We start from the raw sequence: 26,080 nt of genomic DNA, 5'->3' as shown, positions 1-26,080 counted from the left end.
CTGTGTAACATGTACTCTTGATGTATTCTCTGGGACAAATCTCCATTACTGGCTCTCAACAAGGAGATTTTGATATTAGATCAGATCCAGCTTTACTATCACTGGAGGTGACAGTGGATTTCAGGAAACAGGCCACATGAGCAATGGGATATGGTGTTCAGTTCTGAGACAGCTTTGGGACAAAAGCTGTTCCTGAGCATGCAGGTCCTGGGCTGCAGGCACCTGATACACCTCCCCAAAGCTGGGAGGGTGAAGGGTTTGTGGGATGGATGAGAGGAGTCCTTCACAACGCTGCACGCTTCATGCAGACATCACATCCTCTGGACGTCCTCAGTGGCAGGAAATTAAGCACCAATGATCCGTTGGGCGATTTTCCCAACCCTCCGCAGTGCTTCGTGGTCTGACGGAGCGATTCCTGGACCAGGCTGTGATACAGCTGGTCAGGAAACTCTCTGCAGCACCGCGGTAGAGGCTCACCTGGACGGCTGGGGGAAGGTGTTTACTCTCCTTTCCTTTCCTTTCCTTTCCTTTCCTTTCCTTTCCTTTCCTTTCCTTTCCTTTCCTTTCCTTTCCTTTCCTTTCCTTTCCTTTCCTTTCCTTTCCTTTCCTTTCCTTTACTCTCCTGTCCTGTCCTGTCCTGTCCTGTCCTGTCCTTTCTGTCAGGCTGATGTGGTGAGGACCCAGATGCAGGAGAGCGAGAGGCAGGAGGATCAAAAACAGGGATCAAAAAACTTGAGCAAAAACTTGGCAGGACACATGGAGGAAAGAAACAGGACGGAACCACAAGGAGCAAGGGAAAGACAAGACCAGATATACACGAAGGGGTAACGAGACACAGGTGTGAACAATCAGGGCCGATGGAAGACAGGCAGGGAAAAACAGAAACACAAACTGGGGGAAATGTCAACCACTTTCCTTTCCTTTCCTTTCCTTTCCTTTCCTTTCCTTTCCTTTCCTTTCCTTTCCTTTCCTTTCCTTTCCTTTCCTTTCCTTTCCTTTCCTTTCCTTTCCTTTCCTTTCCAAATCAAAGATGGGCCGAGCCTTGTTGAACTGACAGGGATATTACTGTAAGAGATACATGGACTTCCAGAAATTCCAGAAAAGCTCAACTCAACTTGTGACACGTGCAATCTGCCTTCCTTTTAAGTCACTTTTAACCTGCTTGGTGATGTGAGGGACAAATAAAACAAAACAGAAGAACCCAACTGGAGCTTTTTCATTCCAAATAATCATTTAATTCCTGCATCCTCTTTCTGCAGACGCCTTTATTTGATTTGCAGTGACTGAGAGAATACGATGCATCACATGACGACTAACAGACTTTGAGCAGCAGCCCCGAGCCTGGAGAAACCTCAGGTGGCTGTTCAACAAATGTTGTTAGTATTGGATAGTTTGGCCCACTGTGGATTTTATTCTGCAGGATTCCAACATCCTGCAATGCAAGTCCTTTTTTGATGACTGGAGTACTTGCACAGGGTGCTTTGTGACGGTCGTGAAGGCTCTCCCTCTGTCTCTCTTTCTCTCCCCTTCCCTCCACGTGTCTCTCGCCCTCTCTGCTCTCCTCTCACTCTGCAGAGTGCAGCTGTACAGAAAGCAGCCTTCTGGTGTCACATCTGTGCAGCCAAGCAGATGTCGGCGAGCGCCGAGGACGCCAAAGTGCAAAACTCAGAGATCGGGGCATTGTGAGAGGAAAGGAGAGGAGTGGCAGATCATCTCTCTCCATCACTCGGTGGGCTTTTACACACCGTCCCTTCACTTCACTATGGATCTCTGGAGTACCAAAGTCTGGACAGTTGTCGGGCTTGTTGCCCTGATGCTTGTGAGCCTGTGTGGGAACACAAAAGCAGGTGAGTGCAGAGACGTTTCACAGAGGTGCTCTTCATTTGAATTCATTTTAAATGTATATCAAAGATTTGTTCGTGTCCTCCCTTTGCACATGAATAATTCTTGCACCGGCTTGCATGCAACTGGGTGTTAGAAACCACCTGGTCCACTGGATACTGTGGACGTGCAGTTGCATGACTGCAAAACTTATCAAATAATTTTTATTTAATTATTTCAAGTATTTATACTAATATATGTCCGCAAAAAACCTTCATTGATCATAAATATTAGGTGATAATAGGTAGAAACTTGCCTTTTTTGTGGTTTACTGAAGTTAAATGCAACATTTTGACAAAAATATTAACTATATTTTCATTTTCTGTTGTAAAATATGTCATCATAAAAAGAGTCAACTATTTTGTTGGAGAACATCTTGCTTTATTTGAAGCATGCATTCGCCATGGCGTTGTTTTTTAAGCTGATGCAGTGTCATAACATCTATTTCTATCCGGAAATTCATACATTTTTCAATAAGACCTTGTTCCGATGACGGGAGTCGGACCGCCGTGTCTATTTACCTGTGATTCAGTCATCTCTCTGTAAGTGAATCTGGACACATCAGACCACAAGACCTCACTCCCATGTTCCATCTTTATTCTCCTTTGCAAATTGAAGCTGTTATTCCCCTCTTTTTTAAAAGGAAAGCTGCTTAGTCTTGACGCCTTAAGTTCTCTTTAAATTATGTGCCTCAAGATATTCTTATATTTTTAAACACGGCTCTGAACGCTATTGTTGATTTTCTTCAGTTACATGTCAGCAAACATTTAACTGATCAAACTCATTAAAGCCAAACATTTCTCCCTTGAAGAAGACAGTTCACCATCATTCAAGGTTTTAATTGGTTGCTTCTTCACCCAGATTGTGTTGTTTGTTTGAAGCAAAGCAACGACCTTTGACCTTTTTGGGACAGGGTAACATCTTTTCCACGACCACAGGATGTGTCACTGCATCACTTGACACGGTTTTTTCTGTTCATACAGTGTTACGATATATTTCTTACATTCACGTGATGCAGATTGTATATTTTTTTGCCCTTAATGACATAATTTAACCCGTTACCTTGCAAGGATAAAATGGGTATAGTAAATGGATGGATGGACATATTTTAATTTCATATGTAGCCATTAAGACTTTCAAACTAAAACAAGATACTTCAGTTAGAGATGGAAAATAAATCAGCCTTCATCAAAAGAATAAAAAAGAATAATAAAATATGGACCCAAACACCGTTGCAAAATACAACACTCACAAGTTATAAAGAAAATTTCAGGAGACCCAACAAACACCGTAACATTAATTCAATTCAATTCAATTGAATTTATTTGTATAGCATCAAATCATAACAAAGGTCATCTCATGACGCTTCACAACACGAAAAACAGAGATAAAGGTGATCAGGTATCACACATCAGAAAATAAAACACAAGCATCAGAAAACATCAGCATCGGAGAAACAGAAGAACAGCAAAACATCCAAAAACCACAGTAACCTCAGGCTAGCTGACTCTAAACATGGGATTTTTCATAGAGGAAGGTTTTAAGGCGACTCTTAAAGGCAGAGAGTGTGTCCGCCTCTCGGACCAAGAGTGGGAGATTATTCCAGAGGTTTGGGGCCTGAAATTTCAAGGCTCTTCCTCCAATTCTGCTTTTGGCGACTGTAGGAATCAGAAGTAATCTTGCATCCTGTGAGCGCAGTGATCTAGCAGGATAGTAGGGAACTATTACCCCTTTTACACCAAGCTGGTTCCAGGGCTGGTGCTAGTGCTGGTGCTAGAGCCGGTTCGTGGTTGGTTCTAAGTAAGAACCGTTTGCTTTTACACAAGCTGGTGCTGGCGAGTAGCTGGCCAGAGAGCTACGTCATCACGTCACCACTTCCCCATGTTTTCATGCCCACCCTGATCAGGAAGCTGAGAGCCAAGTGCTGTTAATATGGCACTTTATTAAGTTTTAATATTTTTTTCAGGCTTCAAAGTAACCTTTAAGATCCCCAACCTGGGCTCAGTTTATCCAAATAACGCCTGTTAAGAAATGACTCGAGAGCCGGCAGCCCCGGCAGCCCCTGCTGTGCTGAGGAGCACAGCAGCTCCTCAGCCGGCTCAACCTGCGCCGTCTTCCTGGGAGAGAAGACTGCTGCTTTGTTGAGAATTACGCTGGATGAAATAAATAATTTAGGAAGATAAATGTTGGTTTAATAGATTAAATCTATCAGTTGTAGCTACGCCTATTAAGAAATTATGGCGTGCGTCGCCGCGTACATCGACGCAGAGCCTACGGCGTAGCTTACGTAACATACGCCGTAGGCTCTGCGTCGATGTACGCGGAACCAGAACCGCGGGCTGGGACGCGGCTCCCCGCGGGCCGGGAACCCGCCGATGGAGCGGCCAAGCGTCCCAGGGCTGGAACGCTCCCCCGCGGGCTCGGACGCGAGGCTGCCGCTCCGCGCGCCGACGTTACTGTTGGTGGATTGTACCATAGACCACTGCTGCTTCTGTTTAACATCCATTATTAAATAAATGGATGTAATAATAAAAGAGTCTGCTAACTTAACCGCCGTCTTCAACGCTACGTTGTTTAAAAACGGCGCTCTTCCGTGTTTACTCTGCTCTGGTTGTTCAGTAACACCGTCCCCAGCCCCGCCCCCAGCCCCCGACGTTACTGGTTCTTTGAGCTGGCCCAGCAGCTCAAAGGGGCTGGCGTAGCACCAGTTTTGAGAGTCAGGAGCCGGTGCTTGGGCTGTGTAAAACCAAAGAACTGGTGCTAAGTCTGGCTCTAGCCCAGAACCAGCCCTGGAACCAGCTTGGTGTAAAAGGGGTATATGAGTTCTTTGAGGTAGGATGGAGCCGGACCATTCAGGAGTTTATAGGTGAGGAGCAGGACTGTAAACTCTATTCTGGCTTTTACAGGGAGCCAGTGAAAGGAGGCTAATATTGGGGTGATATGGTCTCTTTTCCCAGTTCTTGTTAGCACACGAGCAGCGGCTTTCTGAACCAGCTGGAGAGACTTGCTGGTACAGCCTGATAACAAGGAGTTACAGTAATCTAACATTAGTGATGTTTGGCATAACTATCAGTGTCGTAACTGAGTTAGCGCTTAAACTTACAACATGAACACATGTCCCAGAAGCTCATCACACCCCTGGAGTTACAAATCATTCATTTGTTTGATGGGAATCTCAATGCCCACTCCCACTGGTGCACCAGTGACTGTAAACTGATCATGAAGTGGAAAAAAAAGTTGTTTTTTACCATTTGTCCTTTATGCTGCAAAGAGCTGCACTTTGACTTAATATGCCTGAAAAAAAAAAATCATGTATTCAACATTTTAGAAAACCAAATGCAGCTGAGAGATTCAGCCAGGGCGGAGTAGGACATATGGATGCCCGGAAGATATTACCACATCTCCTCTTTCCAGCACAGCTGCTGCACTCAGGCCCACTTACATTATGGGGTTTGACAGAGTAAAACGGAAGAGATGAAGACGTTTCTGGAGGAAATGCTTAAGCCTGCCAAACTGAAACCACGAGCGAAAGAAAATAAAATGCATCTCTGAAATCAATAAGCTGTGTTTGCAGCCTATTTTTACCCTTTTAGAAAGAAAACACATCATCCACCTAATAATTTCCCCCGCCCCATTTCATTTGACTTGTGTTAGTGCTGAGCAATGCCACAGGCAACGGCTGACTTTAGCCATTTTTCGAAGCGAGCGAAGGCAGCACTGAGGGCGGAGGCTTTGTGTGTGTCAGCAGCTGGTCACTGTGACCCAGCTCAGCCCTGAAGCAGGACTGTTTTAACTTTAGATAAACCAATATCCACTCCATGAAGTATTAATACTGCAGATGGAGGAAGCAGACGGAGGCTGGAAGTCTTATTTCAGAAAGTGGTTATCACGTGTTCAAACTCCCAAACTTTAAGCTCAACCATCATAAAGTAATTAACGTTAATTGAAGGAAATCCTCTTGTCTCCTTAGTGTAAAGCTTAAAAGATGGATGAAAACTTGTATAACTTTTAAATGAAATATAAATAGTAGTGCAATTCATTTAACAAAACCTTTCTGTGCAGTTTTTATTTAACTTTTGTTTTAGAAAATCTTCATGAAAGTGGAATTACAAGCAACATCATTACCAAATTGAGCTACTTTTAAAGTACTGATCTCCCTCATGTTTTTAAAGTTATTTCACAGTTTATTAATGATCAAAACTTGGTTCTAGTTTGGGAGAAACTGCAGTTCGTGTCTGAAAAAACGACTGCAGACTAAATCAAGCCTCCCGAAATAGATTAAGTAGAACATTTTTCTCAGCATCTCTGCAACGGTTTTGCTTTTGAACATTGTGTTTGTGATCATATCGTTATTCAAAACCACTTGTGTTTATATTCCACTGACATGATGTCCTCAAGTTTTCTGATGATTCAAGAGTGTCATGAGAGGCTGGTTTGGGAGTTTATTTCCAAAGGGGTGAGCAAAGGTTTAGATAAGTATTTTCTCCTGAGTCCAGTGCTTCTCTTGGGATCAAGGTTTTGGTCGTCTTGACATGACTCAAGTCTCCACAGAAAAACTCTTTAGAAAATCTGAGTTCTGTTGAGTCAAGGCAACGGCAAAGACGAGGGAGGTTCACTCACTGCAACTATGACGCTGAACTTAAAACTTGATTAGCTGGAAACGTTTGGCTGCAGAAACCACTTATTTATGAAGGAGCTGAGTGATGAGCTGCATCTCTGAGCCGACCTTTGCTCGCCAGGCGTTGCTTCTGCAATTAACCGCGCTGAGAAACACGGGGGATGGGGGGGCGTACGGAGGAGAGAGACTACTTAAGCAGAGGCAGTCTCCACAACAAGAGGAGAAATTACTTGTTTTTCTAACGCCAGCCTTCCTTTTTTGATATAAGCCACAGTTAAGGACCTTTTTCTCTATCAAAGGACTGTTTAAATATTTATGCCGATCTTATTGAATTTATGAGCGCCCACTTCCCATTAATCTCCTTCGAAGCTGCTGCGATGGCAGGAACTGAGTCTTCTTGTTGAGCTCTCTCTCTCGTTTGGTACTGATGTTGCTGAGTAGTTTTGCAGGTTTGGGTCAGTTAGCAGAACTAAGAGCAGAACTGAATCAGAAGGAGAAGAAGAAAGTTTACGCCTCTGCAGAACACAGAAATGCAGAGGACATAAATACTGTTCTCTGAAGTTAAGCAGATGGAGGTTGTCGTACCGTCCTCTCAGTGGGTTTGTGCTGCTGGTTACCACGACTGTCAGGTGGTTTGACGGTTGAAAATACGTTCAGTGTTTGTCGTTTACTTGCCATGTGCAGACATGTCTTCCCAAATATGTGACGCACAGCAGCTTCTTCCACTTGTGAGCATTTTCAGAAACTATAAGAAGGCTGTTGTTCCTGCAGAGCTGAACAATGGCCAGCGTTACCTGAGTCCTGTTGCCCCTGTCACAGCTTTGACCATAGACATATATACGTAGACGCCGCATCGAGTGGTTTTGCTGCTGCTGCGATACGTCAACGTCGCCGCCATATTGGATGTTCAAGACTGTTCTGTAAACTAATACAAGTAAATGGATTTATTTTCATAAAGCGCCTTTCTACAAAGACATTTACGTTTTACGTCTCATTTATTCATTTACACATGCACTAATATACTCGGGAAACAGTTAGGCACCAAATATAATATATGTAATTTTCTCAGATGGCAAAAATAAGAACTTTATTGATCCCACATAGGAGTAATTCATGTTATATCAGTTATAGAGAACAAGGTAGTGCCGAAAAACAATATATAGCCTATCTCCCCTCACAAAAATAAGAAAAATTAAATAAGAAAATTAAATATATTATATTTGGTGCCTAACTGTTTCCCAAGTATATTAGTGCGTGTGTGAATGAATAAATGAGACGTAAAACGTACATTTGATTGTAGAAAGGCGCTTTATGAAAATAAGTCCATTTACTTGTATTAATTTAAAGCGCAGTCTTGCCCCATCCAATATGGCGGCGACGTTGACGTATCGCTCAGCACTCGATGGGGCGTCTACGTATGTCTATGGCTTTGACGTCGCTAGCTTGCAAGCAGGGAGTCGAGGAACTGGCCGGGAACTTTGAAGCTTGACTTTCAGTTCTGGGAGGGTCTCTGCAAAGTCCTGCCTGAAGGTCAGGTGACACAACTGTCAGCAGGTTTAGCCTTCATTTCCATAAACCAGGTTAAACATGTGAGCATTGCTCTGATAGCAGACACATTTTATAAATGGAAGCCACTTACAGCTTGATTACAGCTCTGGCAGTAGCCAGATGTGACCCAGTGCCCATGAGCCGAGCGGTTCTGTAAATGTTGAGAGCTCAGGCCCCGGTCAAATGCCCAAAGAAGTCCAGATTTGAGCCACGTGTGGTGGATATGTGGGTGTGGTCAGGACTTAGTTTTGGTCAAATGTGGGTAAAAAAAACCCACAGGTGTTGGCCATGTTTGGACAAAAGACTCCTTTCTAACTGGTTACTGGAGGTTTTCAGATTCGCACCCATGAACCACTGCCTCATTATATGTATGTCAAAAAGTCTTCTTAACATCATGGTACCTCAGTTTGTTTTGATGTATGATATCAGGAAGTGCAACTGACTTGAATTGAAATGAATTGAATTGAAACAGATACCACTTGACCTTTTAGAAATGAAAAGACACTTTTAGAAATGCTCCAACTGAGTGAGGATTATTCTTTTAGTGTGTGAACGTCTCCTGAAAAAAATGTAACTGGACATAACTTTCTAAAGATGGATTTGTCCTCAGTGCATCTCCATGTAATTTCCACTGGACTCGTGTTATGAAGCATTTTTTTAAATGGCACAATTGCTATTGTTTCTTTTACATAACCATGACATATTGATTGCTAAATCTTACATGGAAACTGTGAAGACGAAAGCACAAGAAGAGTGAATGAATGAAAAACAAAGAAGAGCAGAATTTTGTTTTTGCTATATTCTTGAATGTGATTGCCAACCGATGCATCGGTGCTTTAATGTTGAGCATTAGAGACACCTCGACCGTTTCTCTATACCCAGTTTGGACTTGTGTGCATGGCAGTTAAAACGTAATACTTTGCAGGATGCAGGTTTGTCTTCCTGACATTGGAAGAGCAGCGTTCCTGATACTAGCAGGCCCACACAACTCCACAAATGGAAAATAGGTTTTATCTTGTCTTTTCACAACAAATTTAATTAGAAGAAATCCATGTTTGCTTCAAAACATTTTAAACCACAATCCATTACACAACAAGAATACTGTTTCAAAGTTGTAACTTACAACTATGACATTTCTCCTTCGCCATCGACATGCAGAAAAAACTGTCAAAAAAGCAACGCAGAAGGTCCACCACAACTTTTCTTTCCCTAACTTTATTAAATAGTGGATATGTAGTGTGCATAAGGACACATATGCTACACACATAATAACACATGAACACATAATCTCGTTGGCACAAGGTCCACACTCTCCAAAACTCACCCCTTCAATATCTTCATTGATGGTCACCCGGTCCACATCTCCTCCAAAGTCAAAAGCCTCGGCGTCATTCTGGACAGTGTTCTCTCTTTTTCCCCCCACATCAGTAACATTACCCGTACTGCCTTCATGCACCTACGGAACATCGCCAGAATCCACCCATCTCTCACCCAGCACAACACCCAGGTCTTGGTCCATGCACTTGTCACCTCACGCATCGATTACTGCAACTCCATCCTCACTGGTCTCCCCAACAAACTTCTCCACCGGCTCCAAATCATCCAGAACTCTGCTGCCAGAATCACCACCCGTACAAAATGCACTGACCACATCACCCCCATCCTCATGCAGCTCCACTGGCTACCTGTCCACCACCGCATCCAATATAAAGTCCTTCTCACATTTAAATCTCTCCATAACCTGGTCCCTCAAGACCTGTCAGACCTTCTCCACCCGTACACCCCCACCCGTGCTCCTCCTCAGCTGCTCTCCTGTCTGTACCCAAATTTAAACTGGCCACTATGGGTGGCAGAGCCTTCAGCTGCTCTGCACCCAGACTCTGGAACTCTCTCCCCCTCTGCATCCGTCAGATTGACTCCATTGGACAATTTAAATCACATCTTAAAACCCATCTGTTCAGACTTGCCTATCCAGTCTAATTTTCTGTATTTTATTTTATTTCCTGTTGTATTTTATTCGTATTTTTTACGTTTTTTTTTTTTTTGTAAGGTGTCCTTGGGTGCTCAGAAAGGCGGCAACAAATAAAATCTATTATTATCATTATAAAGAAGAAATCAAATAACAAACAGCTTTAGTATGGTCATTGGTTATTCCGAACCAAGAAACACCACCTAAGCCAGGGCTCCTTAAGTCCTGGAGAGCTGGTGTCCTGTCTCCCTGCATCAACACATCTGATCCATATCAATGGATCATCGTCAGCTTGTCATTGAGGTCTGTTAAAGTCTGTTAATGACACAGTCGTTTTTATCAGGGTGTGTTGAAGCAGGGAAACATCTAAAACATGCAGGATTGAGGCCGTCAAGGACTGGACTTGAAGCCCTGACCTAAGCCTTTGGCTTTAGTGTATTAGGTGTTACCTAAAATCCTAAATGTTCCCCAGGACACTTTTGTGTTAAGAACAAGAGGAAAATGTGACTGAATGAGACTTCCTCCAAATGCATCCCCAAGTGATCGGATCTGATTTAATCTTGGAATATGTTCAGACCTCGCAGGAGCATCGGCCCCTTGTGATCAAATTTACAACAGCCAGAGCTTTGACAGCCATTGCAAACAATTTCCCTCCTCTTCATACCTGCTAAACCAAGTCCACATGATTTAAGATAAGATAAGCTAGTGATGTGCTTCCAGGCTGCTGTGTGCAGTAAGAGTGGTCCTCCGTCGGTCTCTGCAGACCTCTGTGGGATTATTATCTGCTCTCTCAGCTGACGAGGAGGCAGTGAAGTGTGTGTTTAATGGTAGCCTAATGACAGATGATGCCAAAGCTCTTCTAGCCTATGTGCCTGTGCATATACGTGTGTGTTGAGAGATAACAAATGTGTTGCCAGTCCCAGACAGTAATCTCTAACGAGAGAGGTTCTCAAGATAAACCTCATGTGTCAGAAGGAGCCTAGAGCTGCACTTGAGTTAAGGAACAAGCAGAAGAAGCTTCACTGTTCTTCCCATCCCTTTTCCCCTGATGTGTTGTTTTTTAGGGGTTGGTATTATTGTCTTAGGACAGATACCAATCTCTATAAGCTGGTGTGTGGGCGTGTGTTCAGCAAGTGGCTCTTATGTGAAGAGAAATATAAGCCAAAGCTAAAACTCTAAAGGTCAGGAGCTCAAAATAATCAGGCCTTGCTCTCAACTTTGTCATAAAAGCAAACAATGAACGTTCACAATAAAACGGTTCCCAATAACATCCTTCCATGAACAAAATCATTGCGTGGATCTGAAACAGTCACATTGAGATAGAGGTTCAGCTTCCTCTTGTGCCGGCAGACAGACACGGGATTGGTTATTCTTGCTTCAGCAGTCTGTATTATGTCATTGGCAAAATAGAAAACAATATCTTCAGCTGGAGGGTTCTAAATCTGAATGTCTGAGGACAGTATGTGGAGTCCCACAAGGATCCGTTTTGGGACCTAAACTTTTTATTTTATACATTAATGATATTTCTGAAGTTTCAAAGACTCTACAGTTTGTTTTATTTGCAGATGATACAATTTTTTTTTGTTCTGGGGATGATTTGGGGCTTATCGCACTTTGGTGAAAATATCACCAATGAAATGGTTAAACTTAAAAGTTGGTTTGATAAAAATAAGCTTTTGTTAAATCTGAAAAAAACTAAAATTTATGGTTTTTACAAATCGAAAAAAGGATGAAATTGCACTTTCATTTGCAGGAGATAGCATTGAGAGAGTGTCTGTGTTTAGGTTTTTGGGTACTATTTTAGACGTCAAGCTGACATGGAAAAACCATATAGCATATGTAAAAGCCAAGGTGGCGAAGAGTATATATATTTTGAATAAGGTTACGTTTATTTTGAATACTAACACACTAAGAACTCTGTATTGTACATTTATCTTGCCATATCTAAATTATTGTGTGGAAGTGTGGGGTAATACCTATGTAAGTAACATCTCTCCTCTGTTTATGCTACAGAAAAGAGCAATGAGAGTCATTCACAGGGTAGGCATCAGAGAACCATCAAACAGATTATTTATTTCGGCAGGTTTATTGAAAATAGTGGATATAGTTGAACTTCAAACTTTAAAAATAATGTTTAAAGCAAAAATAGATCATTACCAGAACAGTTACAAAATTTGTTCAGATTGGAGGATGAGGATAACAGACTTAAATTTGATTTCAAACATACTTTTGCAAGGCTAAACATAAAACAAATGTGTATTTCTGTTACAGGTGTAAAAATATGGCATAGACAAAGCAAGGAACTGAAAAGTTGCACAAGTTTGTGTCAGCTTAAGAAAATGTTTAAAAAAGACAAGATAAGTGCCTACAAAAAAGAAGAAGGAGAAAGAGAAAAAAATAGATAGAAGAGTGGTATTTTTGTTTGTTTTCTTGTTTATATATGTATAGATAGATTGGTGTTCAGCAAGTCAATGTAATTGTATTAACAGAGAGGGGCAGGTATCATAAGTTTTCTTCTTCCTGCTCCTTTTCTTTCCTGGTGATAATGTGTACTTCTTGGAATTTTGTACAACATTGTTAAGAAGATATACCATGAATGGAATAAATGAAATGAAATGAAATGAAAATTTATGTCGAATTTCCTTGAGTTAATGTACAACATAACTTCATGTAACCAGAACACTCTGCTGGCGGATGAAAGCTGCTCTTGACATACATATTTTAAGAGAAACAGCCCCACTGGTGCATCCAGAGCTCTACATATAATTTATCTTTTGTATTTAAATATTTTGTAATCGTCAGATACTTTGATACTTCAAATTACCATCTGTTCCCTCTTACGGTCCTGGCTGGCTGCCACGTGGGATTGTGCCATCAGATCAGATCTGAATTGTCGTTAGTCTTTGAAGCGTTGGCTGCCCCTGAGCACCACAGGGCAGAGCGGAGCTTGGCAAAAGCCAAAACAGAGAGGACGTTTATGACTGGTAGTTTAGTGGCTCGCCAAGTGAGGCAGACGTGACGGCCAGGACACCCATGAGAGGACACTGAAGAAAACGTCTCCAGCAATTGTCAAGAAGTCCAGAAAAGTGGGGATAATATGGAAAATTGGTGAAAAGGGTTGGGATTCTTACATTTACTCTAAATTTGACTTCTTTTCAGACAAATTGACCCCCCAAAGTATTTCACGTTAGATTTCCCTGACAGACTAAGTACAGACAGAGCAGTTATGGCCGATGGGGATGCTCCTCGCAGCGCCGTGTCCGGGACACTGGGCGGCCGAGGTGGGTCGTAACATCTAAAGCTGATGTTACAATCTGACCGTGATAACATGCAACTCCCTTTCATTTGAATTTTCCATTTCAGTGCCATCCATCATAGTCTGGGAATCTGTTTTATCATGTTAACTTTAATGATCCTCTCAAGCATCAGAGCCTCTGACTTCAAGAAACTATCCATCTATCTCTCTATCATTCGATTATATTCTCCGGAACGATTCTTGCGTTTGAGGGCTGCAACAAATTCCAAAAAAGTTAGGCCTATAAATATTTTTACTGTTTTGTAACGTTGCTGCTTCTTCTCCCAACCCTTAAAGGACATTCTGCCATTGAGGCCACCGAGAGAAGGAGCATTTTAATTGTTATTTGTGTCACTGCAAACACATTCTGAGCAAATCCTTCCACTGTTTCTTTAAAGAACATCTTTTTTTTCTCAATTTCTTTAAAGGGGACCTATTATGGCATCTAATACCTATTTTAAACAGGCCTTGAATGTCTTAAAAACAAGCTTTTGATTGTTTTTGCTAAATAAATTAGAAATTCAGTCTCTGAGCCATGTCTTTATCTTCCCATTCTCTAACCTCATTATCTATGTGGGATTCTGAGTGGGCGGGGCTATGATAATGAGGCTCTGTGCTGATTGGCTGCCTGACGCGAATGACGCGACACACCGCTACGAAAAAATGGCGGAAGCTCCGGCCGGCGGAGTTAGTTGTGGCCGTGTTTTCACACATCGCTCCCATTGTTACGTAACGACGGGAGCAGAATCTGAACGGCTCGTAGATCCACATTACACTGGACGGCTCATCCGGGCGGCTGTACAGACACTGCAGAATTTGGTTGCTTTCCTCCTTCTCTGAGTTGGCAGGCTGAGAGGAGACCACTTTATATAAAACAGCTTTTTCCCCAAAGCCATAATCGCCTTTGGATGTCTTTATTATTGTTTACCGTGCAATACTTTTTCCCGGCTTATATGTGCAATATTTCACCACATGTGTAGTTATAGGTTATTCTGTAGATAGGATCTCAGGTCTTGATTTCACCATTCAAAATGCACCTTAACCTTTTTATATTTTTATATTATTTATATTTCTTATATTTCCTTTCTGTTTGCACTGTCTTGCACTGGAGAGGTGATGCTGCTCTTAATCTCACTGTACCCGTGTATAATGACAATAAAAGTATTCTATTCTATTCTATTCTATATGTTAAAGCAAGAAAAAACGTGTTTTTCATAATAGTTCCCCTTTAAGTTATTCCTGGCATCTGTGGTCAAAGCGGAGCTCCTCTTCCCACCTTTGATCCTCAAACCTCAGTCTTTCATGGATGCGGCTCCTGTGCCAAATCATTACATTAAATGGCTGCGTTGTTGCTTCGGGATAGTTAAGGCTCGCTTACATTATTTCTTTTGCTTACATTGACAGATGTGCAGTTGCCCCCAACACTACGGGAGGTTGCATATTCCTCAGGCGTTGCTGTAAAGATGTGACCCCTCTGCATGCTATGGGTGTGAATCACATTCAGTAAAGTCTTTCTGTCTTCAGTCTTTCCCAGTTTAGTCTATAGAAGACATTCCTACACAACAATTATAAGCTGCAATTCCCAACACGGCCATAAAACCCTTGGAGAGGACATATTGGCCGGCTTATTCTGACAAAAACTGTCTCTGACATCTCCATGGAGCTTATTTATGACACAAGTCTGAACGTTGATCGTCTTCTCTGTCAATGTTTTGGGAAAACAGGAAGACAGAACACATATGATCATTTTGTTAAATTAAGAGCAGCTTGCAACAGGGTGCGTAACATGGTGCCATAAGCAAAAAACTGTTTTAGTAGGGTATAATGAATGATTCAGAGAGATGGTTTTTATTTCTCCTTTGTGTTTTCACGCGTATGGATTCCTCTTTGTTGAGATTCATGGCTTGTTAGCCTCAACGCCTGCAGGTTAGTTTCTTAGATGTGAAATTTGCAGACAACAGCATCCTGCTGTGATTTACAAAAATAAAAAGTTAAAGCCATGTACATGAAACTAACATTGAGTCATTGCTATGAGCTACATGTATTTTTAAGAGATTTCATGAATGATAAACCATTTATAAAAGTCAATCAACAACATCTACCAATACACCAAAGTATTGACATTATTTTATTTTATAGTTATTTACATTCCCTGTCTATTTCACTGGAGCAGTAAATATATGTGAGCAAGAGGGTAGCTCCAGAGACTCAGTAACTGAAGTTTATGTGCCCTCTTATGATCTCTACGCTCTCTCCAGCACTGCCAGAGCAACGGCTTGGGTTTCTGTCTGCACAGTTGAGATAAATGTTAAAGAGCAGAGAGAAACTGAATCTGAGTGCTGTTCTGGTGCCCAATGGAGTATAGGAATCTTGAAATATGTGTATATCTAAAGTGCATACTCTCAGGGCCTGCTCCCCGTTGGATAACGTCTCAGTGAGGATGAGAATACTCTTCATAAGTTCACAAAAACTTACCGGATCTATAAAATAAATAATAGTTCAGTCCTGAATCTTGTTGTTTTTCTGTATTCATACATTAACACACTTGTTGGAACCCTTCCATTAAGAAACAAAAACCCACAGAGGTCACTGAAATAACTAAAAAAGGTCAAAATAATTAATAATATATAGAACACTCACTAGTGAATTCAAAAAACCAAACTAATGAAATTGTCCCTGTGGAATTTAACACAGTCATCACAAAACCTTCACATTTGCATCAGCAGGTAAAACTTCCACCTTCTGCATTTACTGAAATGTCCCGAACCAGCTGCTGTATTTTTAGAATCGATAAAGACCAAAGTCCTCCCACCAGGGGAGGAGGCCACCACCTCAATTAAGAGCAAGTGCAGAGGGCATATTTAATGTGCCTAACTTTGAAGAGAAAACTTTTTAATTCATTTATTTATTTATTTCTGGCTGCCTGCGTGATCTCTGATTGCAAACATCCATTCCTAAACACTTTATGCAACTATTAAATCAGCCCACATTCCCTGTTTTACAGGGGTGCTTCATCAGGGTGAAGGAGGTTTTTGCATTATTTACATTGTGGGAGTACAGCTTTTATGTCAGTTGTGTGTCATGCATTGTAGCTGCAGAGACAATCAGGTATTCACAGTAGACACAGTATTCAGCTTTAAAAATGAATTTGTGGAAACATAAATATCCCTAAATCAGAGGAGTTTAAGGGCTCCTCTTGTTGTTTCAGTCAGCGACATCATGTGATTGACAGAAAATCCACTTTTGTTGTCACTGTGACAGTTTAACGATGCAACAGTACAGTCAGTTTATGTAAACTTTGACGCTTTGTGACTTTTAGATAATGTTTTTGACATGTTTCTGGAAAATCTTTGTATGCTTTTCATAAGTTTCAAAGATTTTTATAGGTTTATTTTTTTTAATTACACTGCTGGCCCTTCTTTAAACTTTTTCTGTTCACTCTGGCCTGCTGGGTAACACTTCCTGGAAGAAATCCTGACTGATGGAAGCTGATTCCTGTTTCATTAGTGCCCTGAGTTGATTATAGTTTGTAATTTTCTGCCTGTTTACACACTTTTGAAAACTGACACTTTTGAGGTTCTTGATGGGATTTAAACTGGTAGTTTCTTGCTGCAGAACTGCAGTACCGCGATCCCTAAGCCTGAATTAATTAAAACCTCCATTTTCAACTTTATTGTAAAGGTTTTCTGAAAGCTGCTGGGTTTTCAGAATTAATTGAAAGGTTGTTATTTTTCAGCAACTTTAATAGGTCAACAGCTGAATATGTGCACATAACTTTCCAATATTGCAGATCCCAAAATGCAGCTAAACAGTCTTCTGACGATGAAGCTGCTTGTATGTCCTGATACATTTCTTGTGCTTCATGTTATTATGAATATTACAAATTAACAAACTTCCACCTCATAAAGCAGAAGATATGCCGAGGCAGGTGATGTTTACCCGTCACCTGCCGTCGGTGGTCCTACAGAATATAATGATCTTCTCTTTAGTGTAATCACTTATATTTCTGATGGCTTTGTTGAGAAGTGCTCTAACTTTAACCAAGTGGTTGTGAAATGTAAAGAGCGAGTGATAATGTTGCAAAAAATGTAAGGACTTTAATTTACAGCAACACATCAAGGCAGAAATTGAACATAATCACCTCAACTGGAAAAGTGTCCTTTTTATTTCTCTTTATTGTAGTTTGTCCATACCTGCCACTTCCTACCCAGCTCCAGGGACCCTGGCATTATCACTACTGCCATTACTTCTGAACTTGTCATGTTCTTTTCCAGCATCTGCCTTCAAGTGATGGAGGATGGCATTTGCTATAAGTGCCTTCAAGTACTTTGCAACATAGCAACCAAGAATTCAAATTACTGTACATCTACACAGCGTAAATGTCAGGTATACATTAATGTGAATGTTCTGTACCCTATACTGAATGCACTATTTATGCTACGTTCTCAGTCGACTTTTCAGGTTTTTTGCTACGTTAGCCCAATGTTCAAATTTTAATGAATGCATCAGCAGCAGGCAGGAAGGCCGTGAGCTTGATTTCAGTCCACGGAAGCCAAACCCGTAACTCTCCTCCTTTCTGAGTAAAAAGTGGAAGTGAATTCAGTGATTAATCCTTTAATCCAGCCGCTGTGCTGTGAGCTCTGTTCAGTTCTGTTTGGTCATTTTGTTTTACATTGATAGTTGACTGGCTGAGAATTGCTTGCAGCCTGTATTGTGTTTTTTTTGTTTTTTTTCCTAATGAATATGATTGTCATTTGTCTCTGTGGCCCTGTGATGCAACAGTCACACATCCAGCGTGCACCTCACCTGTCACTGCATCAGTCAGGGTGGAATAACAAGCTGTGTAGAGGATCACAGCGAGTGTAGATTCACAGTGATGCAGGTCACGGCAGTCCTGACAGGCTTGAATCAACGTAACTGGACTTTGTTTGCTTCCTGAAGGCATTTCAACTTCTACCCAGAAGGCTTTGTCAGTTCAAAGGCTTATTTGATCTCATCTTAGCTGTTAAAGTCATACAGTAATTAATTACCTTTCTGTCTCCTCTGTGGGTTCTTTACCTGGTTCTGGTCAAGTGAGCGAGTTAGGAGTGGTTGTGAAACTACTTGGATATAAGATTTAAGGCTCAGTATAGAGTTACAACACTAAAACAAGATTTCAAGATGTCATTCCAATGTGGAAACACACCTGCAGACAAATCAAGGTGATTTCTACTTTGCATTTGCACAAAGTGTGTAACAAATTTACCCTCCTTATCTTCAAATATATAATTTGTGTTGTTGCAGCCACTTTCTTGCCACTCCTGGATTATGGAGCTGTTATTCATATGAATGCCTCTGCTCACTCCCATCTAGTGGATGCTGCATATCACAGATCTTTGAGATTCATAACTGGTTGTAAACCCCTCACACATCACTGCACATTGTACTCTCTCACTGACTGGTGCTCACTTTCCATTCGCAGAACCACCCACAGGTATCTATTTGTCTATAAATCCATCATCGGACCACTCCCCTCCTATTTGTCCACATACTTGGAAACAGTCTGATCATAGCCTCCCATCCCTGGATTACATCTCATTTACCATCCCTCAGTCCGTACTGAACTTGGCAACAAGGCGTTCTCCTATGCTTCTCCTGAAACCTGGAACAGGCTCCAACAGGGGTCTGCCAGTGCACTGTATTTAACTAGTTCCTTTTTTCTTTAATTGTATTATTATTAATTCATTAAAGGTATTGTGACATCATTTTTAACATGCTTTTAACACTATTAAAAGTCTTGGCCAACATCCCTCAAATGTGTCTAAAAGAGTGTAACAAGAAAAACTTCACTCTAGTACTCTATTCCTGGCTTTTTATTACAGTGTTTTTTTGCGCCGTGAAAAACGCTTCCTTTCCCCCCTTTCCTGTCAATCATTGCTCCGCTCCTCCTCCCAACCTCCTCCTCCAGCCATACGCTCACAGCGGCGTCGGAGAGTTAAGCCGGGAGCGACAGGCGAAGCATGCACGGAAAAGCAGGACGGCGAACCACAGCAAACAATCATAAAAATAAAGGCATGCAAGCAGCAGTGTACCCTTATCTTAAGTCCAGTCAGTGGCCGCGGGTCTTCTTAGCAGTTTTCCTCCGGTGATTAGAACAAAAGAGGCTCTAAACGGCTCCGTGTTAAGCCTCATTTATGGTTCCGCGTTAAATCGACGCAGAGCCTACGCCGTAGGGTTCAGCGTACGGTGCGCGTCGCCGCGTAACCCTACGCCGTAGGCTCTGCGTCGGTGTAACGCGGAACCATAAATCAGCCTTTATGGTGCGCTGGAGAGGAGCGGAGGCAGGGAGCTGGGTGGAGGGGGCGGTGATTTAGCGGGTCGTTACGTAACGATCCGCCACCAAACCAGGTGCGCCGTTTTTGCATAGTTATGTGGAAAATCCCAGAAAGCACACAATACACTGAATGTTAAAAGTTCGTTGTTTTTTGGGTGTAATTGATGTCAAGACACCCAACAAAACACAAAAAATCAAGAAAAATGTGTTTTTCATGTCACAATCCCTTTAATTATGTTTCTGTTTTGTTTTTGTCTCTCATACGTTCAGTTAGTCTGTAACTCGGTGTTTTGCTGCACAGTTTCTCTTGTTAATGAGACCCTCGGTTTCAATGAGATTTTACCTATATAAATAAAGGTTAATAAATAAAAATAAAATAATAGATGGTGGGTTGTTTTAATGACTTTAAATCCAGATCCCACACGTCTGTCTTTCTTTCTAAGCACTAATGTGTTTATCAGTTTGAATGTTTTTCTGTCGTATATAAAAGGTGATTGTTTATCGGTGGAGGGTTCAGCCTGTCTTCAGATGTATCGCTACTCCCTGCTGATTTTGTGGGTTTTATTCTGGTCAGACACTCGACCACAGAGTGGATTCCCCCTTAATTTTAGGTCACAGAGATACAAAAAAAAGAAAAGAAAACCCAAAACCCTTGTGATAATATTTTTGCTGCTCTTTTTGTATTAATTATTAAAACCAAGCTAACCGCTGAAAGTGAAAAAGAGGCCAATTACGTCTTAATATGGTTGTAAGACTGAAATGTGCAGAGATGATCTGGTGCAGTATCACACTTCTATCCGTGTCACAAATATAATCTTTCATGCACTGATTTTTTTATTTTAATTTTTTTTTTTGCACAAAATTCTTCAGTAAAGCACCAATTCCCCTTGTTCTTCATTTCAAGTCTACCATATCTAATGTCTTGTTAAACTAGGCCGATATTCATATTCAAATTTCAGGAATTGAAAAGATTTAATAAAAAATACAAAAACTGACGCTTTTAAGGAAAAAGATACTAAGAAATGAAAAAAACAAAGTATATATGAATATGACATTTTCAATGTTACAAAAAAAAACGCACGCAACACACTGGCTGCTACTGTACTGTGGACAAGGGTGACTTAATCTTCACAACCATGACCTGATATAATTTTGCAGATGAGAAGACCACCTCATTTCATTTGACAGTGCAAAAAATGAAGTTTTATTTATCGACAAAAAATATCACAAGCAATATCACAGCAGGAATCACAGGTCTCATTTAATCTTGACCAAAAGGAATATCCTCCATATTCTTCATGTACAAAATCTCACCAATCGATATCCCTGCACCAGTTATCAGAGTTATTTGTCTTTCTGCCATGAAGGAGACGTACAGTAAAAGCAGGTGTTTTTATGCTTTTAAAACTGTAGTTCAGTTTCATAAAAAAAATATGTACTCTTAGCAAAAACACAGGACGTGGATGTAACCATGCAATTCTGCATAGCTCCTGAGTGACCTGCATTATGTATTTTTCTGAAGTGCCTGGAGCCCTTTGTAAAGATCACGCGGGTGCAGCTGATCCTGCAAGCCTTTGAACAGCTGCTAAACAGAGAATATGATTAAAGTTTTGTCAAATGAAAGTGCATTACGTATCTGTTTCACCCTCATGTGGCTGGTGTGCAACTACTGATCAAAATAGGCTCGTATTTGTCATGTTTTAACCTTGCAGATTAAAGACACATGTCCATGTCCTGGTTTTAAATGTTGTGTTTGTCCGTGTGATTCTCAGAGATGTGTCACAGTCCGCTAGTGTCCAGTTTACCAGCATCATCCTTCAGAAGCTCTTCCCAGCTGTCCAGCAGCCACGGGCCGGGCTTTGCTAAGCTGAACCGGAGAGAAGGTGAGTAGTGACTGTTGTAGCTGTAATCTGATCTGGTCCCTAAATTATTCTTATTAAGACCATTTCAACTCCTAAATGTCCCTCTTGTCACTACAGAGGAGTATTGTGTAAAACACGAGTTATACTTTGAGTATAAGTAAAAAAATCCAACAACTCTTAATACCTAACTATAGATTTGTTACTGACAGTTTCATCAAATCCAATTAATTCCTGTTTTTATTACTTATTAATCCCTTATTTCAATATTTTCAAAACATTTAAATTGTAATTGGCATAATTTAGGTTTATTTTATGAGCGTCCTCTAGTTAAAGTTTATGTGATGTTTAAGTATTCATGGCATCCCATCCTAATTACCTTTCTTGTCTACGCCTTTAAGCCTTTTCTCACCACTGGTTGAACTTTTTGATATTAATAAGTAAGATATTTAATACACTGGAGCATTTCCATTGGTTGCATTTTAGGTTTCTAGAAACATGGTGTCTTATCCTGCCAAGTGGTTTAACACTTTACCACTTAAAGATATTGTAACCACTTCAAACACTGACGGCCCACTTGCTGGTGTTACGGGGTGTCAGTGGAAGGAGCTGACCATGGTTCATCCGTCAGATGTTTGAAAGCTGTGGCTGATTGATGATGCATGCAGTCGCACCTTTATATCTCTCTTCTGAGGGCACTTTTGTAGTTTGCAAACATGAAATGCTGACAGACACCCCTGTGGTCAGCCTTAAAGACGTCTTTTACACCCCAGTGTGCCATCATCTCATGCTATGTTGAAGTGGAAAAGATTAAAGTCAGATAAGGTTTAGCTTGACAAGACATTTGTTTGAGGACGAGTTTGCTGTTGTTTGCAGGAGCAGGAGAACCGTCAGACCTGTGTTCATCGCTCACTCAGCCACATTTCCTGCTACTCACATATAAAATTTAACAGTTTTCCATCAATAAATTATTGCTGCATCCTTGTCTTCTTTTTATTCTCACTTTTTTTCAAAATAATATTCAGTGTTTTTGATGCTCGCATGGATCAAATAAGCTTTAAGAAGAAGCCCCCCTGCTGTTTCTGCTCCGATGTGTTGCAGCCGCACTGCACATGACACAGCACACAACATCAAAGACGGTTCTCACGTATCCTCACATCAGCCCACACCTCTGAATGTGACCGCTGGACTCAAAGATGGAGCGTGGCGCTTAGCGCTTCCTTTCTGCTGGGTTGTAGTGAATTTATCTATATACATTTCTGTAACTGATTTTCACTTAAAATATAGAAGTAAAACAGTATCATTGAGAAAATAAAAAAAACAAAGGGTTCAAAAATAATGAAACAAGATGTAAATAGATACTGACGAGGTGTCTATTATATTATGCATCCGTGTGAATCCACATTTGACAAAATACTGTACGTTAACATCAATATAAAGCATGGAGAAAGTATGTGGAAGTCTCCCGTGGTTTATATAGGTGAAAGTTTATATCACTGCTATATTCAACTTGCAAAACTTTGTTAATCGCTGCAGCATGTGACTTGAATAAGACTTAGAACTGAATTAGACCAATCAATATTCGAATTTAAAGGCATTAGCTCCTGTTTCAGAAGAAATACAGATTATAACAAAGGGCTTCACTGGCTTAACAATTATCTACGAAGAAATAAGTATGAGTGAGGGAAAGATGGAGCGTGAGACTAACTGAATTGGTGCAGCGTCCGCAGTTACAGTATGTCTTCGGTGTACCAGACCGTCATGCTGAAGAAGGAGCTGAGTTGAAAGGCGAAGCTTTCGATTTACCGGTCAATATATGCTCCCACCCTCACCTATGGTCATGAACTTGGTGTAATTGGGCGGATACAAGCATTCAAGATGAGTTTCCTCCTTAGGGTGGCTCAGTCAGTCGTGAGGAACTCAGAGTCGAGCCGCTGCTCCTTCACGTTGAGAGGAGTCAGCTGAGGTGGCTTGGGCATCTGTACCGGATCCTCCTGGATCCTCTCTAGGGAGGTGTTCCAGGCATGTCCCTCCTCCCTAGGGAGGTGTTCCAGGCATGTCCCTCCTCCCTAGGGAGGTGTTCCAGGCATGTCCCACCGGGAGGAGACCCCGGGGCAGACCAAGGACACGCTGGAGAGACTATGTCTCTTGGCTGGCCTGGGAACGCCTCGCCTAGAAGAGCTGGAGGAAGAGCTGGAGGAAGTGTCTGGGGTGAAGGAAGTCTGGGCATCCCTGCTGACGCTGCTGCCCCCGCGACCCGGAGACGGATGAGCGGAAGAAGATGGATGGATGGATGGATGGATGGATGGATGGATGGATGGATGGATGGATGGATGGATGGATGGATGGATGAAATGCTTACTGCCATATGCAAGCTCAAGTGGGACTAAATCTAATATCTCTTTATTGTGTAATTTAATATTGTGGTGGTGTAGTACTGACAAACATTGCATCATGTCTTCTTTCCTGTTTGAGTCTTTCCTTTTTGATAATGTTGATCAGGGGTCACCAATCCTGGTCCTCGAGGGCCGGTGTCCTGCATGTTTTAGATGTTTCCCTGCTTTAACACACCTGATTCTAATTAATCATCGTCATCAGCTTGTCATCCAGGGCTGCACAATTCTGTTAATGACACAGTCACTTGTATCATGGTGCAATGAAGCAGGGAAACATCTAAAACCTGCAGGGACACCGGCCCTCGAGGACCAGGATTGGTGACCCCTGAACAATGTTGATGATGGCCAAAGGTTTTACATTATGTGACGAACACATTACAGTATTCTAGTCTAGAACACGTGAATTTGTTTTTCAGCATCACTCTGGGAGAGGATGCTCCAAATCTTTGCGATATTAAAGAGATGGAAAAACGCTGTCTTACAACCCCGATAAATATGCTGTTTAAATGACAAAAATACTGATCCAATATAACTCCAAGGTTTTGTACAGTAGTACTGGAGGCCATCAGAACGTCTCTAATCCCCTCCTTAGGTGTTTGGGATCAAAAACGATAAACTCTGCTTTATCAAAAATGTGGATGTCCTTAATGTCCTTAATACTAACGGTTCTGTTTCATCTGGTTTCATAGACAAATACAGCGGCGTATCATCAGCATAGCAATGAAAATTGATGCTGTGCTGAAGTTCTTCGTACGGAGCGCAGCCATGTTGCTCAGCAAGCCAACAAGAACACGCCTACCCCATGTCAATCAAAGTTCATTTTGCTCCCAGTTCCTCAGTTTTGTTAAATACCGACCAAACTGTCTCTACTTCTAGTCTTGTATAAGGCTTCCAGTGTTTACAGATGTCTCAGTTGCAACTTACATGAATATAATATTTTGTAGTTGTCAACAGTTGACAACTGCAATGGTTTGGTTTTTCTGAAAATAACATTACAGTATGTTAATGTTTGATATTTTACGTTCTAATCAATCTGTTTTGTTAAATATCAAACACCAACATACTGTAATGTTAGTGGACGACAGCGATTTCTCATGTCTAATGGTTGAATGCGTCTCTCTGGTTGTGTCCGTGGCAGGAGCTGGAGGTTGGTCTCCGCTCACTTCAGACAAGGGTCAGTGGTTGGATCTGGACCTGGGCAGGCGAACACAAATCACTGCTGTCGCTACACAAGGTCGCTATGGCAGCTCGGACTGGCAGGCGGCGTTCTACCTCATGTTCAGCGACACAGGACACAACTGGAAACAGTATCGACAGGAAGGCAGTATCGGGGTGAGTCTGCTGTCTTAAATGTAAAAAAAAAAACCTGTACTGACAAGTCATACAACAGAGTAGTGGGTAAAAGAAGGAAGGTGTGCTTTTATATGTGATGACATCCAACAAAGAGGGTTAAAAAAGAAAAAAAACGCTCTGATGGCTCATTTTAATATGTATTTCAGACCTAAAAACTGTCTCGCCATTTTAAATCCTTTCATATTCATAAAAATAATTAGTCTGATTCATCTGAATTCAGTTACAATATTCAGTTGTTCCAACTGACGCAGAAGAAAACGCCTCTGAGCAACACTGGACGGGCAAACAACCAATCAGAGAAACACAACAAGTAATGCAAAGCAACAACCGCACCGGTACCAGGACAAGGCAATAATAATGGCGATTAGTAGAGTAGGAATGCCGGCTCCTACTCTACTGTTTTTTCGACTGTTGTCAGTTTTGCAAAATGCAATATAGACCTAAAAAAATTTGACTTCTCCAAGAAAATAAAAATGTTCTCATCTCTTTTTGTAAGTATCGCAGTTTCTGTGACAGTAAGTCCTATCAGCAATTTAGTTCTCATTTGCTTATGGATAAAAAACCAAAGCTAATAAGTTATATTTAGAAAACTAAAGACCTGATTTAGATTAAGAAAAAAAAACAAACATGGTTTAATGTTAAAATTAGACATCATATCCACATTGCTCAATGTGAAGGGAAGCATGATTGTGGCTTCCAGAAATGTGACATAAAAAAACTAACATAATTCCTGAGACTGAAATGCTGCTTTGAGGTCTTTTGCAACAACTGCAAACCTTTTTGAATGCCGCACAGAGAAATACCATCGTGAAGATTCAATAATGACGATTTAGTAGCACACAATGGGA

General features: G+C 41.3%; 1 protein-coding gene across 1 annotated transcript in view; it reads left to right on the top strand.

Moving 5' to 3' along the window:
- Positions 1–1,616: 1,616 nt before the first annotated feature.
- The window catches only part of LOC133463989 (contactin-associated protein-like 4), a 106,961-nt gene continuing 82,497 nt past the window's right edge, over positions 1,617–26,080 (top strand). Inside the window, exons 1-3 of the mRNA XM_061745865.1 lie at positions 1,617–1,847; positions 21,397–21,507; positions 25,018–25,211. Coding sequence (XP_061601849.1) covers positions 1,763–1,847; positions 21,397–21,507; positions 25,018–25,211 — 390 coding nt within the window. The 5' untranslated portion in view covers positions 1,617–1,762. The remainder of the gene's footprint in view (positions 1,848–21,396; positions 21,508–25,017; positions 25,212–26,080) is intronic.

The sequence above is a fragment of the Cololabis saira genome, chromosome 17 (genome assembly GCF_033807715.1).
Source record: "Cololabis saira isolate AMF1-May2022 chromosome 17, fColSai1.1, whole genome shotgun sequence".
Lineage (NCBI taxonomy): Eukaryota > Metazoa > Chordata > Actinopteri > Beloniformes > Belonidae > Cololabis > Cololabis saira.
This window is presented reverse-complemented; position numbering and strand designations above follow the sequence as displayed.